We start from the raw sequence: 14,351 nt of genomic DNA, 5'->3' as shown, positions 1-14,351 counted from the left end.
GCTGCTAGCAGCTCTATGCTAATGGAGTTTCTAGAAATTGCAAATGATAGTCCAATTTCAAACTCACTCGGCTAGTTAGCATAGTGTGCGAGATTTCGCTCTTGGCATAGTGGGGTGCCACAATTACAGAAGCTGTGTGGACGTGCCTCTGCCAGCTAAGCCCCCTGTCTGTTGCTAGTCCCTTATCCCTGGAAAAAATTCAGGCATAAGGGGCTGGTGACCCGGGGTGGGGGGCAGCGTTTGTTGGCAGAGGCATGTCCGCATGGCCTCTGTACTGCTGGCCCCCACCCCCGTGTTGATAGAGAAATCTTGTGTGGTTATGCTACTTAGACATGTGAGTTTGCAAATGGGCAACGATTTGCAGTTTCTAGAAGTCGGCAGCACTGCTGTGCGAAGTGCCTGTGGAGACATGGCTGTTGTGAAGTGTTTTGTCCCATCAGATGCTCAATACATCACCACCAGTGCACTGCCACGCAAGAAGGAAAGACTCATGCTCTGAACAATGACAGTGCAGAACTTTGCATCAGGCCATTCCTCATAAACAGCCCCACAAAATCTTGGGGCAGCCCATATCATTTAGACCACTAAAAACTGCAAGAAGTCCTGAAGCACCTTAAAGACCGACAATTTTGTAAGGTAATGAGTTGTTGTGGGTAAGACCCACTTCATTAGATTTGGAGTAAAAATAAGAATCCAGGTTTTATATCGGGTTGGGGTGGGGTGGGGAGGGGGAGCGGGGAGGAAGAAGTGGGGAAAAAAGAGTAAGAGAATCTCTTGTCATTAATAGGACCTTTGGAAAAAGTAAATTAAGTAGGGTAGGTGCCATTCCTGCAGATATCAAATGTGGGGAAACTGTGCTTATAATGCATAAAATACTTGAGATCTCTGTTAAGCCACAAGTTAAATGTGTTAAACTTTCAAATGAATTCCAATTCAGATGACTCCCTTTGAAATCCTGTGGTAAAATCAGAAACTGGTAGGGGCAATGATGGTGGGCAGACCTCCACCCTCTTTTTTTTTTTTTTTTTTTTTTTTTGCCTCCCTTCCAATTGCTTTAAAGAGGGATGATTCTAGCATTCATAAGTTAATGAATAATCTTCTGTCAAGCTCTTGCTACTACATTGGGAATGGAACCATCCACCACGGCATCTACTCTCCTTTCAAGCTTCTTTTAAGATACTTCCGATGTATAACTCAAATACCTGTCCTCCTTGATTACTGTTTTCGGTTCTCTGTGCCTTAAATATTGAGTATTCTGGTATGGCTATGGTCTGAAGAAGTGGGTCTGTCCCACGAATGCTCACCTAATAAATTATTTTGCTAGTCTTTTAAAGTGCTACTTGACTGCTTTTTGTTTCAAATACCTGTGTGTGCTTATAATTTTACAAAGAAGAAACTGAAGTGGATGTGTTCAGTTCACTGCTACCATGTGATACTGAATTATTAACATCAATAATTAAGGGTGTCTGTCATTTTAAAACTGCTGTTTCCTGATAAAATTATGGACAGCAGTGGTACTAAAAGCATTACCTTTGTGAGTCTCACACTGAGAACACTATATTGGTTCCCTTACAAAAAGTTTGTCTTCAGTCTGCTAATGATTCTTCATAAGAAACTGGACTTCTTTATATACTGGGGTTTCCTCAGTTTTGGACACGTAACTCGTATTCTGGAGATCCCTGGTCTCATTTACATTTCAGTCTTAAGCAGGTGTCCTCTGAGGCCTTGTCCTAGACTTATTCTATGGTATCTGTTACGCCATTGTTTGGTGGGATCAAATCCATTTGACAGCCATTAATTTTTGTCAATACCTATTTTAAATACACATGGTTTTGGGGTATTAAGATATTGTAATTCTAGATCCTAAATTTTTATAATATGAGCATGCGCAAATGACTTATTTTTCATTATATCAACAGCAAACAGATAGGGCAAACAGATTTGAGTATCTGTTAAAGCAGACTGAGCTGTTTGCTCATTTCATCCAGCCTGCTGCTCAAAAGACTCCAACTTCACCTTTGAAAATGAAACCAGGACGTCCACGAATAAAAAAGGATGAGAAACAGAATCTGTTGTCAGTTGGCGAGTAAGTAATGCCTCTTACGCTAGTTATGCCTGCAGCGTATTTCTGCATCTTATGCAGATCAGGAATTTCCTTTAAAAAAATAAGTTGTACTGTTGGGTGTATTGTTTTCTCTCAAAATTGCTGATGGTTTTGCCTTTGTTTTTTTTGGAGACACATGCTACGTTGTAAAATGGAAAGTCATTTTTGTGAAGTTTGGTCAGAATCCAACTAATTTCAGGATAGTGAGGTTAAAAAAAAAAAAAAAAAGTAAATGTAATGGTGCTTGGAAAATCAATGTGTACTGAATTTTATAGCTGAAACAAAATGCTAAAAAGAAATGTTATGTTTTTGCCTTTATTGCTATTTGTTCTATAAAGACATGGAATTTCCTCTAACTCAGAGAACGCTAGAGCAGCTTCCTCTGGGGAAGTTTTGCAAAAGATTAGGAACTGCCTGTTAAAAATACAGTCTCCCTGTTAGAGGCTTAAGTTAGCACCTTTCCTGTAGCCTTTTGTTTTTGGTTTTTGCTCACTATCCTTGTATTGGAACTTTGATAACAGGAGGAGAGGAAATATTTCCTCGGTACACAGGTAAATTCAGTTGGAAGCTCATCTGTCAACACAGTACTGTATTCAAATTATCATTGATCTGCAAATCCAGTGACAGTACAGTAGAGGAGTTGGAAAGTGGTGAGAGTAGTTATCCCCCACCTTACAAGGCACATTGCAAATATTTATAAGATACTTTTGCAGTTTCTTAATGGTATTAACTTATTGTGGAGAAGTTTGATGTGTTTTTCAGTTGAGACTGAAATCCTGTATTTTACTTTTTTTTTTTTAAGCTATCGACATCGTAGAACAGAACAGGAAGAAGATGAGGAGCTATTGACAGAAAGCTCCAAAGCAACTAATGTATGCACTCGATTTGAAGATTCTCCATCATGTATGGTTTGATTTTTCATTCTTTGTTACTGTTAAAGTCTCTGGACTCAAACTCTTGTGTGTCCATTATTTTTGCATTCTTAAGGAAGTTGTCATTCTGCCAAGATTTCTGTAATCCAGAATTTATGGAAAAATTTAAATTTGCAAATGTTTGGATTTGGGTTATTTCTGAATATGTTGTGGATCTGACATTTTAAACTTGCTATCTGGCTGGAAATTTTGTTTTTAAGGTGTTTAGATTCTGCAGGAAGGAAATAATTTATAGAGAAGACCAGGCAGCTGAGCTCAGTTCCTCTAATTTTTTTCCATCCAGTGGTGGAATAAGTTTTCTCATATCCACCCAGGCATGTGTCTGTGTATCACCAACAGAAACACATGCTGCCCACTGTGGGTGGCTGTGGGCACTCTGTAAATTATTAGGCAGCATCTGAATTTCTCCTGGGTGGCCACCCAAGCACTCATCTTGCAGGGAGTGCTGCCTGTGCTACACTATGGAATCTTTGCACTGTGTAATTCCAGTAACTTTTGCTATAGACAGCAGATGCAAGTCTTAATTCTCTGTAGCGGGGGTTTAAAAAAATGGGACTCAACTCTCTTCTTCCTGCATCCTCAGTAGAGTGTTCCCAGTGGCTGCATTGCTACCTACAAGTAGTATTCTTCTTCAAAAGACTGAGTGTATTGGCTGGAGGGATTTTATTCTGAAACATTCGCAGTGGCACGGTATTTGCCATTGGTCGGGTTTTGTTTTTCAGACTATTGATACTACGTGTTTAGCAATAATCTGATCTACTTTCCAGGTGAATCAATATGTAATTGATTTATCTTCTCTTTTGGAGAGAGATACTATGTACCTTTAGCCCGATATTGTTTAGTTATATTATTTATTGGAATTGAGATTTGAAATGAGATGACTAAATTAGAACTGAGGTGCATTTAGAGATGCTGAGGGAAACCTACTGCTATAAAAGCATGCTTCTTAAGCTTTCACTCTGATCTCAGAGAGTGGTATGTTAAGGAATGCCATAGCCTGTTGTGGCAGTGTCCTGATTGCTGTCTGGAAATTACTACTGCTACATCTTCCTACCTTTAAATAAGAAATAGCATCAGTTATCAATAAGGTAATGATGTGATAGCTTAAAGTGGTTTGTTTTTTACAAATCTTCAATCTGTTTTCCATGTCTTGACTCTTAGATGTAAAATGGGGTAAACTGCGTGATTATCAGGTCCGAGGGTTGAACTGGCTCATTTCTTTGTATGAGAATGGCATCAATGGAATCCTTGCAGATGAAATGGTAAGTATTGCTAATTTTTATTAAGAGCAAGACTCGTGGCACCTTTACAGACTAACTGATATTTTGGAGCATAAGCTTTCGTGGGCAAAGACCCACTTCGTCGGGTCAGATTTTATTGGTTGTATGTGGAGAGAATGGTAATCAACAAGAACAGTAATGACATTTTGATGTCTTTAATTTTTCAAGTAATCTGTTTATATTATAAAATGTAAGATGTATTATGAAACACTTCAAATGTTTGTATTTTATTAAGATTGTAGTTATTCGTAACCTGTTTGTTAAAACTACATTCATGGTATTGCTCCAACATATGTCAACTATAAAACAGCTTCCTTTGTGAAATGGAATCATTTTGATATGATTTTTTTATGATGATTATCAACCTCAAGGAAATTCTGACTCAAAGTTTGTTTACTGGAACAGACTACCCCTTATAGTACAGTAGGGTCTCAACATTCGCAAGGGCTCTGGGTTCAGAACCCTCACGAGTGTTGATTTTTTGCAAATGTGGGGTGGGATGGGGGCTCGGAGTCCTGGAAAGCAGCAACGCAGGTGCTCCGTGCCCCGGGGAAGTGAGGTCACTCATGAATGATTGAATTCACAAATGTGGCACTTGCAAATGGTGAGACCCTGCTGTATTGTTATAAAGCTGCAGCTATTTTGTGTGGTATTCAGAAAGTTCTCGTGATAAATAGCATTTAAGGTATTTAAAAAAATGGTAATTGCAGGAAACCAGCTGAAGCTGTTGCTGTTGGGAGCAATCTGTGGGACACTTATTGATGTGAGTAGGGTTATCTGATTTGATGGTCAAAATACCAGTTAGGAAATAGTACTTCATACTCATTACATGTGCCAAGCTGTAGATGCAGCTGCAGAACATTAGGAATAGTAAGAGCTAAATCATGCACACAAAGCACAATAGCACTTATATGTTGTTAACAAAATTGTAAATGTTACCTGAATGTTTCATTTTTACAACTGTGGAGTCTCCTGAGGTTGCCAGTTGACAGCTGTCGTTGAAAATTTAAAAAAAAAAAAAGGGATTGTTTTATTAACTTATGGATAAGTCCTCAGAACACTAAATGGATGGTCTCCTTAACACTTCCATAAATAGCTGTCGTCTTTCTGACTCCCATGGTCATTTTGATGCAGAGCTGATTCCAAGATGCCAAAAAGCTAAGACCAACTGTGCTTAGAGTGCACTTAATTTTGGAGTGAACCATGTTGAAAACAAGTATAGGATTGGTTCCTTTTGGGAAAGCTAAGGCTACATCTCCACTGCATCTTCCAGGGTTTGATTTCGTGCATGTACAATATGGCACATTCTCACGGGGTCATAGTCGACCCCTGTGTTCCTTGCAAGAGGTGAGGCATAAGGAAGGTCGAAGGAAAAAACGCTCCCCCACATAGACAAAAATGGAAGGTGACAGCAGATAAATCAATTTTTTTCACTGTGCAATTAGCATAGCTAAAATTGTGTATCTGCGGTCTGTTTCTATGTCTAGTGTAGACATAGCCTGAGTTATGCTGAAATAAAATAGGGAGAAGGTTTGTGGCATCACCATTATGTTCCATGACCACAATATTCCAAAATAAGAGGCATGTATTATGTAATGTAAGAGAATGACACTCTAGATTCCTCTTATTGCAGCTTTCTGTATTGTATATTTGGGTGATAGTTTATAAACCTGGTTAACTAATGAAGGAAGCAAGAAGGATGAGCTAAGCTCTTTTTTTTTTTTCCCAGCAACATCCAACACAGCAAACAGCTTGGGAGTTTACTTGTCTAATCACACTTATGCTAAAGGCATAGAGGGAGAGTCTTAAAGAATGATGCATTACAAAGTTGATCCACATTGTTCTTCTGTCCATATCTTCAGCCAAATCATTTTCTTCCAATATGCAATTTTCCTTATGGTGTTGCATTCTTGAGATTGGTCCTGCATCATTATCTTGCACTGCTTCCACTTGATACATTTTTCTTTTTTCCCAGGGAATGTATTTCTTCAAAATATTTCCAGTTTGGATGTCTCTTACATCCAGAAACCATGACGTTCTATTTGTGGCAAAACTGGGGGAATATAGGAAGCTGTGTGTGTATGCTAAATATTTCCTTTTCTTCCTAGTCCACTTCACTATTCTTTTCTATGCTTCTTCCTTCCTTTGCTATATATTGTGCCCCTGTCTTTAAGACAGTGTCTTAATTATCATTCTTGGCCAAGGTCCACCATCACATAAGCACGGAACAAAAACAATCCTATCCAGTTTGTCTGTCTTGGCATATGTTACTTTTAATTTGCTGAGAAACAGAAATTGAAAACCCAGAATTTACAAGAATCAAGAGAGAGAGTACAGCTTGAACCTCTCTTCTAATCCAGCACCCTCAGGACCTGACTGGTGCCATATGAGAGAATTTGCCAGACCACAGAAGATCTCATTGTATAGCAGCATTAGCAATACCTCCACTGCTTACGGGGCTCTCAGAAGACATTTAGGGGTAAATTACAGCTAATTAATAGCATTGAACACAGAGAGCCAGGACTTTTGACTAGAAACAAATTTTATGGGACCCCAAGAAACATGGCCACACCCATGAATAAGCAGTCATCTATCTAACCAAAATTATGCCGGATTACGGAGATTAGTGGACAAGAGGGTTCCAGATTAGAGAGGTTCAGCCTGTAGTTAGGCGGGACAGATGAGAGCCATTAGTTCATTTTTATGTGCATGAAAGTGTCTGCGTAGCAAGTTTATGATATTGTAACTTATTTTAATGAGAAATTTAGTATCTTTAAAAAAATCAAAATCCAGGTTTTTGAGTTGTTTAAAAATTCATTGTTTTTAATTCTCCCTGAGTACACTGTTCATAACATTTTCTACAAACCAGTAACTGTCCGGTTTCAAATGGTGTTTTCTGCCATAAGTTGCTGAGACATTTCATTCATTTTATGTTGCAGGTTATTTTTTGTATTACTTTAGCAAGTCATGGTAGACTTGCTTCTTAAAACTTCTAAAAAACATAAACTAATCTATTTCCCTGCTTGCTTTAAAAATAAAGTAGTTGCCTGTCATTATGTATCTTGGTGATCTTTGTTGGGATTTCTTAGATTTGCTAAGGTTTGTTTTTCACTTGCCTTTTTAAAGTTTGCCACTGATTTGCTAAGGATGTTTAAGAGACTTTTCCCCTGTCAATAGGGTCTTGGAAAGACATTGCAAACAATTTCTCTTCTTGGGTACATGAAACACTACAGAAATATTCCTGGCCCTCACATGGTATTAGTTCCCAAGTCCACTTTACACAACTGGATGAGTGAGTTCAAGAGATGGGTGCCAACACTTCGAGCAGTTTGTTTGATAGGTGACAAAGACCAAAGAGTAAGTATAAGACATTCTGTTGTGTATTTATGTATATATTTTTTCCCTGTATGGTGTCATATAACACAAACTTACCACCTTTTTATATTTTCCATCAGCAAGTAGATATAGATGGTTCAAGAGGCCCACTAAGATTCCAGAAGTACATGCCACAGAATTTTACAGCTTAGGTCCAGAAATGTTATCAGATACTAGGTTACATCTTTTTTTGCATGTAAACTGACATATGAATGTATAAAAGTATACAAGTCTATGAAGTAACTTGGACTTTTACTGGCCAATGTAAGACCTAAGAATGATACTCCTATTTGAAATGTAATCAATTTTTAAAAAGTAGTTTCATGCATTCTCTGCTCCTGAGCTCACATTCTGATTTTTGTCACTTTACAGTCACATATTCTTGCTTTTAAATTCATTTCCTCTTTTTTGTGTTTTTGAGATCCCCTGCATAAACCAGGTGAAACTGATCTATTTGTTTTTGGAAGTTGGAAGGTGTGGGTGAAATTCTCTAGTGGGGAAAAAAGAGAATTCCTTCTCTAGTCTCATTACAAGTAATATTAAAGATTACTGTAACAAACAGTGGCTATATAGAAGCTCCCTCTTCCTAAAATCAATTCTATTTGTCTTTGTAGAGTGAGATTCTGCTCTAAAAGCTACACTTCTCTCCCTGTTCAATAGATCACTTTCCTGTAAGTTTTTCTGTAGATTGGACTGAACAACTGTTCCCTAATGGCGTCGTCTTTTTACTAATCCAGATAAGCATTGTGTTCCAGTTGTCCTCTTAACTCAAGTGACAAAACCAAGTTTTGCTTTTCTCTGTTCTCCATGTAAAGAGAACATGAGTTGGAGAGAGCAGAGACAGAATACTACTTTGCATCAACAGAACTGCTTACTAAATTGTAGTCAATTAGATTTTTGCAAAGCCATTGAAGAGGGTGGTTTTGCACAAGTGTCACTGAAAGACTAATTTGGGTTGCACCATTTTTAGTACATGTACTGGTATATAAAGGACATAACTACTTAGACTCTCAGATTTCACTGGCCTGTAAGTTTTTGCACACACACCCTGCCCCCTAATCCTTAAAGTTAGTACACTTTATCTGAAGATATTGAACTAGGACTATGGTTAAACCGATTAAATAGAGTTCCGTTATTTCAGCATGGCAGAGCAGAGGGCTGGAACAGGAGTCAGCAGTGGCAGCATCAGGAGAAGTAAATGGTTCCTTAAAGAGCAACGTGCAGCTCTGGAGCCGTAGGTTGCTGGCCACTTGCCCCACAGCTGGCTTTCAAAATGGCACCATTGGTGGCTCTGTGGGCTGGCTGAAAAAGCTCTGAAGGCCAGGATCTGTTCTTTGTTGGCCACCCCTGTTCTATGGTAATGTGTGTTTGGTACCAAAGGCAGTGACAGGTCCAACATTGCTGTGCTGCAAAATGAGTGCACTTTGCTCCCTTGCATCTGGAGACCGATTATCTCCCTGAGTACGTTAAGGTCTTCTCAGACTCATAATCTCCAATCCTATTAGTACCTATCAAAACAAGAGAGAGTCTCTGGACCCATATTATGGGGTAAAGTACAAGACAGTGGAGAATCACTCACCCATCCATTCTGTCAGCTGGGACATAACACGATCCCAGGTACTGGTGATTCTACCTGTGATGTCTGAAGGTGCATCTGAATGAGGTGTTAGTGGAGGAAGATTCTCTGTTGTTTGAATTAAAATCCATCACTAGTGACAGCACTGATATAAAAGTTGATTTATTGATTATATAAACAGTTTGCAGAATTCACTGATGAAATTCCCCCAGGAGGATAGGCTACAGTTCGGTGCTCATCAAAGGTTAAATTGCTTGTAAATTAATCCCTCCAGGCTTCTGTAGATGCTTTGGATACAGTCTTCATATCCATGGTGATAATGTCTATAGCTATGCATTAGCAGTTATGACTTCCATTCTGGATTTCCCAAAGTCCAGTCCATAGGCCTGCCCTTTCAGGAAAACCATTTGATGAGTGAAGAATCAGATAAGTCAGAACATTGACTAAAGGATTCCAGAGCAATCTTCCGCTCTCTTAGTATCTACATTCAAGGCTCCCGGAGCAAACACCACAGATTCAACTATAAAAGTAGAGACCAACCCTTTGATCAAAAGTATAAGCAACCCAAGAAACAACAGAGTGCAGCATAGCAAAAATATCTGCAACCCGAACCTCACACTAGAAGGCATTTTGATGGGAACATCAGAAGCCACAGCTTCATCCCTGTAACCCATCCAAAAAGCTCCTTCCCTGTTGCTCTTGAGGGACTCCTGCCATGAATATTTTAGTCAAGAAATACTCTCCGCTCCATCTGGATGTGAAAGAACTTAGGATTCCTCAGAGCAAGGGAGAGGGATTTTACTTGAAATACTTTCTAATCTCTCCCCACTTTTCTGCCTGGGCTCATCAGTTTCCCCTATCTCAGTGAGTGGTTGCTGTTGGGGAAATCTTATCAAGACATATCAGTAGCAAACTGCTCTCTACTCCGCCTCTTACAGCTTCCCTGTCCATGTTCTGGGAGGTGCTGGGATTTCAGGCATTTCCCACTTTCCAGGCACGTGTAAGTTTGTTAGGGTAAGAGGAAGCTGCATACCAGATCTTGAGGTTGTAGCTCTTTTGGTTTGAGTGAATGTAGCACCAACAAAGTCTAAACTATATAATATGGAAGATTAATTAATGGTGTTACGGTCCCGTTACAATTTTTAACCTTAAGATTTGCCTATTTAAAAACTAAATTGAACGTGGAGGATTGGCCGCCAGTAGGTCAGTATCCCTGTAAGTGAAGACATAACCTTAGGTAGCGTAGTTAATCTTCAAGAATTAAGTTCTCTTTTTTTCTTTGTAACCAGGCCGCCTTTGTCCGAGATGTACTGCTGCCAGGAGAATGGGATGTCTGTGTGACCTCCTATGAAATGCTTATTAAAGAGAAATCTGTGTTCAAAAAATTTAACTGGAGATATCTAGTTATAGATGAAGCCCACAGGATCAAAAACGAAAAATCGAAGGTAATTTATATTTTATTCAAACTAGACATTTGCATAGATTACAGCAACATCGCAGTAATACAGTCTCAATTGTCTTTATCTCTTTCAGTTGTCAGAAATTGTGAGAGAATTCAAGACGACAAATCGGCTGCTGTTAACTGGAACTCCACTTCAGAATAATTTGCATGAACTCTGGGCACTTCTCAACTTTCTTTTGCCAGATGTCTTTAACTCAGCTGATGTAATGTTTTCTTATTCTTTAACAAAGTTCTTTTCATTTTTAATACTCTGCTGACTTGGGAGAAATACGAATAACTTTAGTAGACTTGGTTAATTTGTTTTGACAGAGTGTCCATTTTTAGTAGTTGAAAGGTATAGTTTGTAGATGAATTCATCCGGTATGTTGTCAACTTTAAGTTGTTTTAAACTTATTCCCCGCTTAGCATACATGTTGAGTGTTTCAGTTAATGTGATTTGATATTAAATTCCATGCTGGTGATTTTTTTCAAGAAGGCTGATGTACTGTGGCTGTTTAAATTACTAACTTTATTGTCAACTCAGCTTCTAAGAATAATTTTGTCATTTAATCTTTACATCTTGAAATTTAGTTAGCAAGATTTTGATTTCCGTATGAGTTAAGAAAGCAAATGAGCTTAGGTAGTGCACTCACTGCAAGGCTTGAGTGTCTACAGCACCGTCAGATGTGGACACAAAAGGCAGTCAGTTGAAGTCAAAGTACAATAAAAGTGTTTTGCTTAAGTTTCTATGTGCTTATGCTTGAATACCTTGCTGAAATGGGACTATAGACCATTTGTGAGAAGCAGCTTTTCAATGTATTTAGTTAGCATGCATAGCTCCCCATCTTTTTCATCACTCAAATACTCAGTGGCATACAGGCCAGACCTGGTAGTGATATTCTTACTACAGGTTGAACCTCTCTCATCCAGCATTCTTGGGACCCAGCTGGTGCCGGGCGAGAGAATTTGCCAGATGATGGGAGGTCCATATTTTCTAGCAAAGTACCAATACTGCTGCTGCTTACTGGGCTCTTAGGAGACATTTGGGGGTAAATTACAGCTAAATAACAGTACAGAACACTGAGCCAGGACTGGTGGCTGACAACAAACTTTGAGACCAGGGGAGACTTGGCCACACCCATTATGGTCTTCTGACTGACTAAAATTATGCTGGATTACAGAGTTTGCAGAATGAGAGAGTTCTGGATTAGAGAGCTTCAACCTGTACGAAGATCTGTTATATTAAAATTTATTATCTCCTATAAAGACTTGGAGGGAGAAAAGCCTTTCATAACGGAACAAACTAGAAACAGCACTTTGATTTCCAAAAGCAACTCATTTGTCTACTTGTTTTCTATATTTTCTCTTTTATTGTGAACAATTTTTCCTCCGTATCAGCTTCTGTTTAGAAATCTTCCTGTTTTTGTGAACATGATATGGAAAATAGTATCGCCAAATGAGCATTGTAACTTAAGGGAGATTTATACAAGCTTTGTACAGCTATAACCATATCTAGTTAGATAATGATATAGTTACATCAGTACAACCTCTTAGGCAGGACGCAGTCATACCTAGTACAAATGATATAGCTGATCGCATATTATTTATGTTGTGAAATTCAAATTGAACTTGTAACAGGGTCATGGGGACAGCTGCTTTATTATTTCAGTGGATTGACTTTTTTGGTGCAATAAAATGTAATTTCTGTATATAAAATATTTTATAATATAGGATTTTGATTCATGGTTTGATACGAATAACTGTCTTGGGGATCAAAAGCTGGTGGAACGTCTTCACATGGTGAGTGTAGCTTTTGTGTGTCATATTTGTATAATGTTGAATGAGTGAATATCACTTCATTAACCAGTCCACTTGTTCAGAAGACCTTTTTCTGATATTTATGCTCATAGAACATTAGGGAAAATATCCTTATTCCACTTTCGGACTGTTTTTTGCAAAATAGTTGTATCCTGATTTAAGCAATGCAAAGGATGTATATAATTCTGAAATAGGTCTGGTTGACTAGCTTTAAGTCCGGATTTTAGGCTTTTAAAATTCTAATATAATTTGTGATGGAATTCAATATAAATGAGCTGCTGTTAACTGGAAGTCTGCTTCAGAACAATTTGCACGAACATTGGGCACTTAACTTTCTTTTGCCAGATGTTTGTTTTGTTGGGTATTGTGTGGTCAAATGCTCTTTTTCCCATGTTAAAAGAATATTAAGGTGCAAAGTCAAGCATTTATATTGGGAAATGCCTGAATTAAGGTTGTCCTATGACTTTCATTTAGTTCCCTCATGTATATGCATTATGATAGTGTTTACTTTGAAAATCACATTACCACATTTGCCTCACTGTGCGCAAGGATGGATGATGCCAATTTTATAAGTAGCTATTTAGTAGGTTTTCTTGTCGCTGTTCAAATAGATTTCCCCATGCTTTATTTACTGAACGCTCTTAAACCCCCATTCTAAAGACAGAATTATTTTCCTCTGGGTATTCTATGGCACTTATACTATAGTGTCTGAATACTCTGTAAATATTGGTAAGTATATTTTTACAAAATCCCTGTGAAATAAAGGAGCATTAGCTACATTTAACAGATGGGGAAACTAAAGCACACAGAGAAGTCAAAAGTGTCTGGTAATTCTAGGTGTACAACTTGATATCCCCATGACTCTGGCAAATTAGAAGGTTACTGTTGTATATGTTCAAAGCACAACTCCCATTTTCTTGTGGTCCTGTTTTCCTCTGTAGGGCAGGCTCTCTGTTCTTACTAAATTTCCCATAGTGCACCACAGTCTCACCTTTTGAGAAGGATGAGCTATGCGGCCATATGGCATGACTAAAGCTGTGAGTTCTTTGCAGAAGTAATGGATTCTGTGACTTTCCAGAACCTCCGTGACTTCTGTGATGTCTGGTAGAGCTGACTTTAGGGCAGCTCATAGCCAGGTGCACCAGCTGCTGCTCTGGCGTTCCCAGGTAAGCTGGTCCCAGCCACTGCCATAGAGCAGCAGCTGCAACAGGGTCCCTGGCTTCCGCTGTCTCTTACCCTCCCAACACCTAAGTTTTAGTGAGAGTCTTTATAGTAAAGTAATACTCCTGTCTAATTCATAGCCTCTGGTATGACATCCAGCTAGGGAGCTCAGCCTGTAGAGGAGAATGGGGGCTGATAATATACCTACTATTAGTTTTTCCTCTAACTTCTTCATTCTTGTGCAGAATAAATGTTATGTGCACTGAGGCATGTGCAGATGTGGGCCACAAGTAGAAACACTTGTTACGGGCTGTGGTCGATGTGCTTATCAGTTGGATGGCATTTGAATCTCTCCTAGGTGGCCATTCAAGCACTTGACTTACAGGGAACACTGGCTTGTATTAGGCAATAAGGGGTATAGTTGAAATGAAGTATTTAATTTTTGGTAAGCAAACAATTTTATATGGATAACAACCACCTGTGAAACATTTCATTTAGTTAAAAATTCAGTTTTCTGTGAAAACAGTTTTGACAGGAAAAAGTTCATGCACTGTTGAGTTGTAGTGGAAGTAAATGAGAAACCAGACACAAACTGATGGATTTAAATCTTTTTCCAATTTGAACCATACATATTGAAAGTATCAGACTCTAAAGTGTGAAGAAA

General features: G+C 38.6%; 1 protein-coding gene across 1 annotated transcript in view; it reads left to right on the top strand.

The window, feature by feature from the left end:
• SMARCA5 (SNF2 related chromatin remodeling ATPase 5) overlaps positions 1–14,351 on the top strand; it is a 47,480-nt gene that overhangs the window by 6,392 nt on the left and 26,737 nt on the right. Inside the window, exons 3-9 of the mRNA XM_074993263.1 lie at positions 1,920–2,086; positions 2,907–3,007; positions 4,198–4,298; positions 7,494–7,673; positions 10,557–10,712; positions 10,801–10,932; positions 12,440–12,508. Of these exons, the coding sequence (XP_074849364.1) occupies positions 1,920–2,086; positions 2,907–3,007; positions 4,198–4,298; positions 7,494–7,673; positions 10,557–10,712; positions 10,801–10,932; positions 12,440–12,508 (906 nt within the window). The remainder of the gene's footprint in view (positions 1–1,919; positions 2,087–2,906; positions 3,008–4,197; positions 4,299–7,493; positions 7,674–10,556; positions 10,713–10,800; positions 10,933–12,439; positions 12,509–14,351) is intronic.

Source organism: Carettochelys insculpta, chromosome 4, assembly GCF_033958435.1.
Source record: "Carettochelys insculpta isolate YL-2023 chromosome 4, ASM3395843v1, whole genome shotgun sequence".
In the NCBI taxonomy this organism is placed as follows: Eukaryota; Metazoa; Chordata; order Testudines; family Carettochelyidae; genus Carettochelys; species Carettochelys insculpta.
The sequence above is the reverse complement of the archived record's forward strand: the minus strand, read 5'-3'. Positions and strand labels throughout refer to the sequence as shown.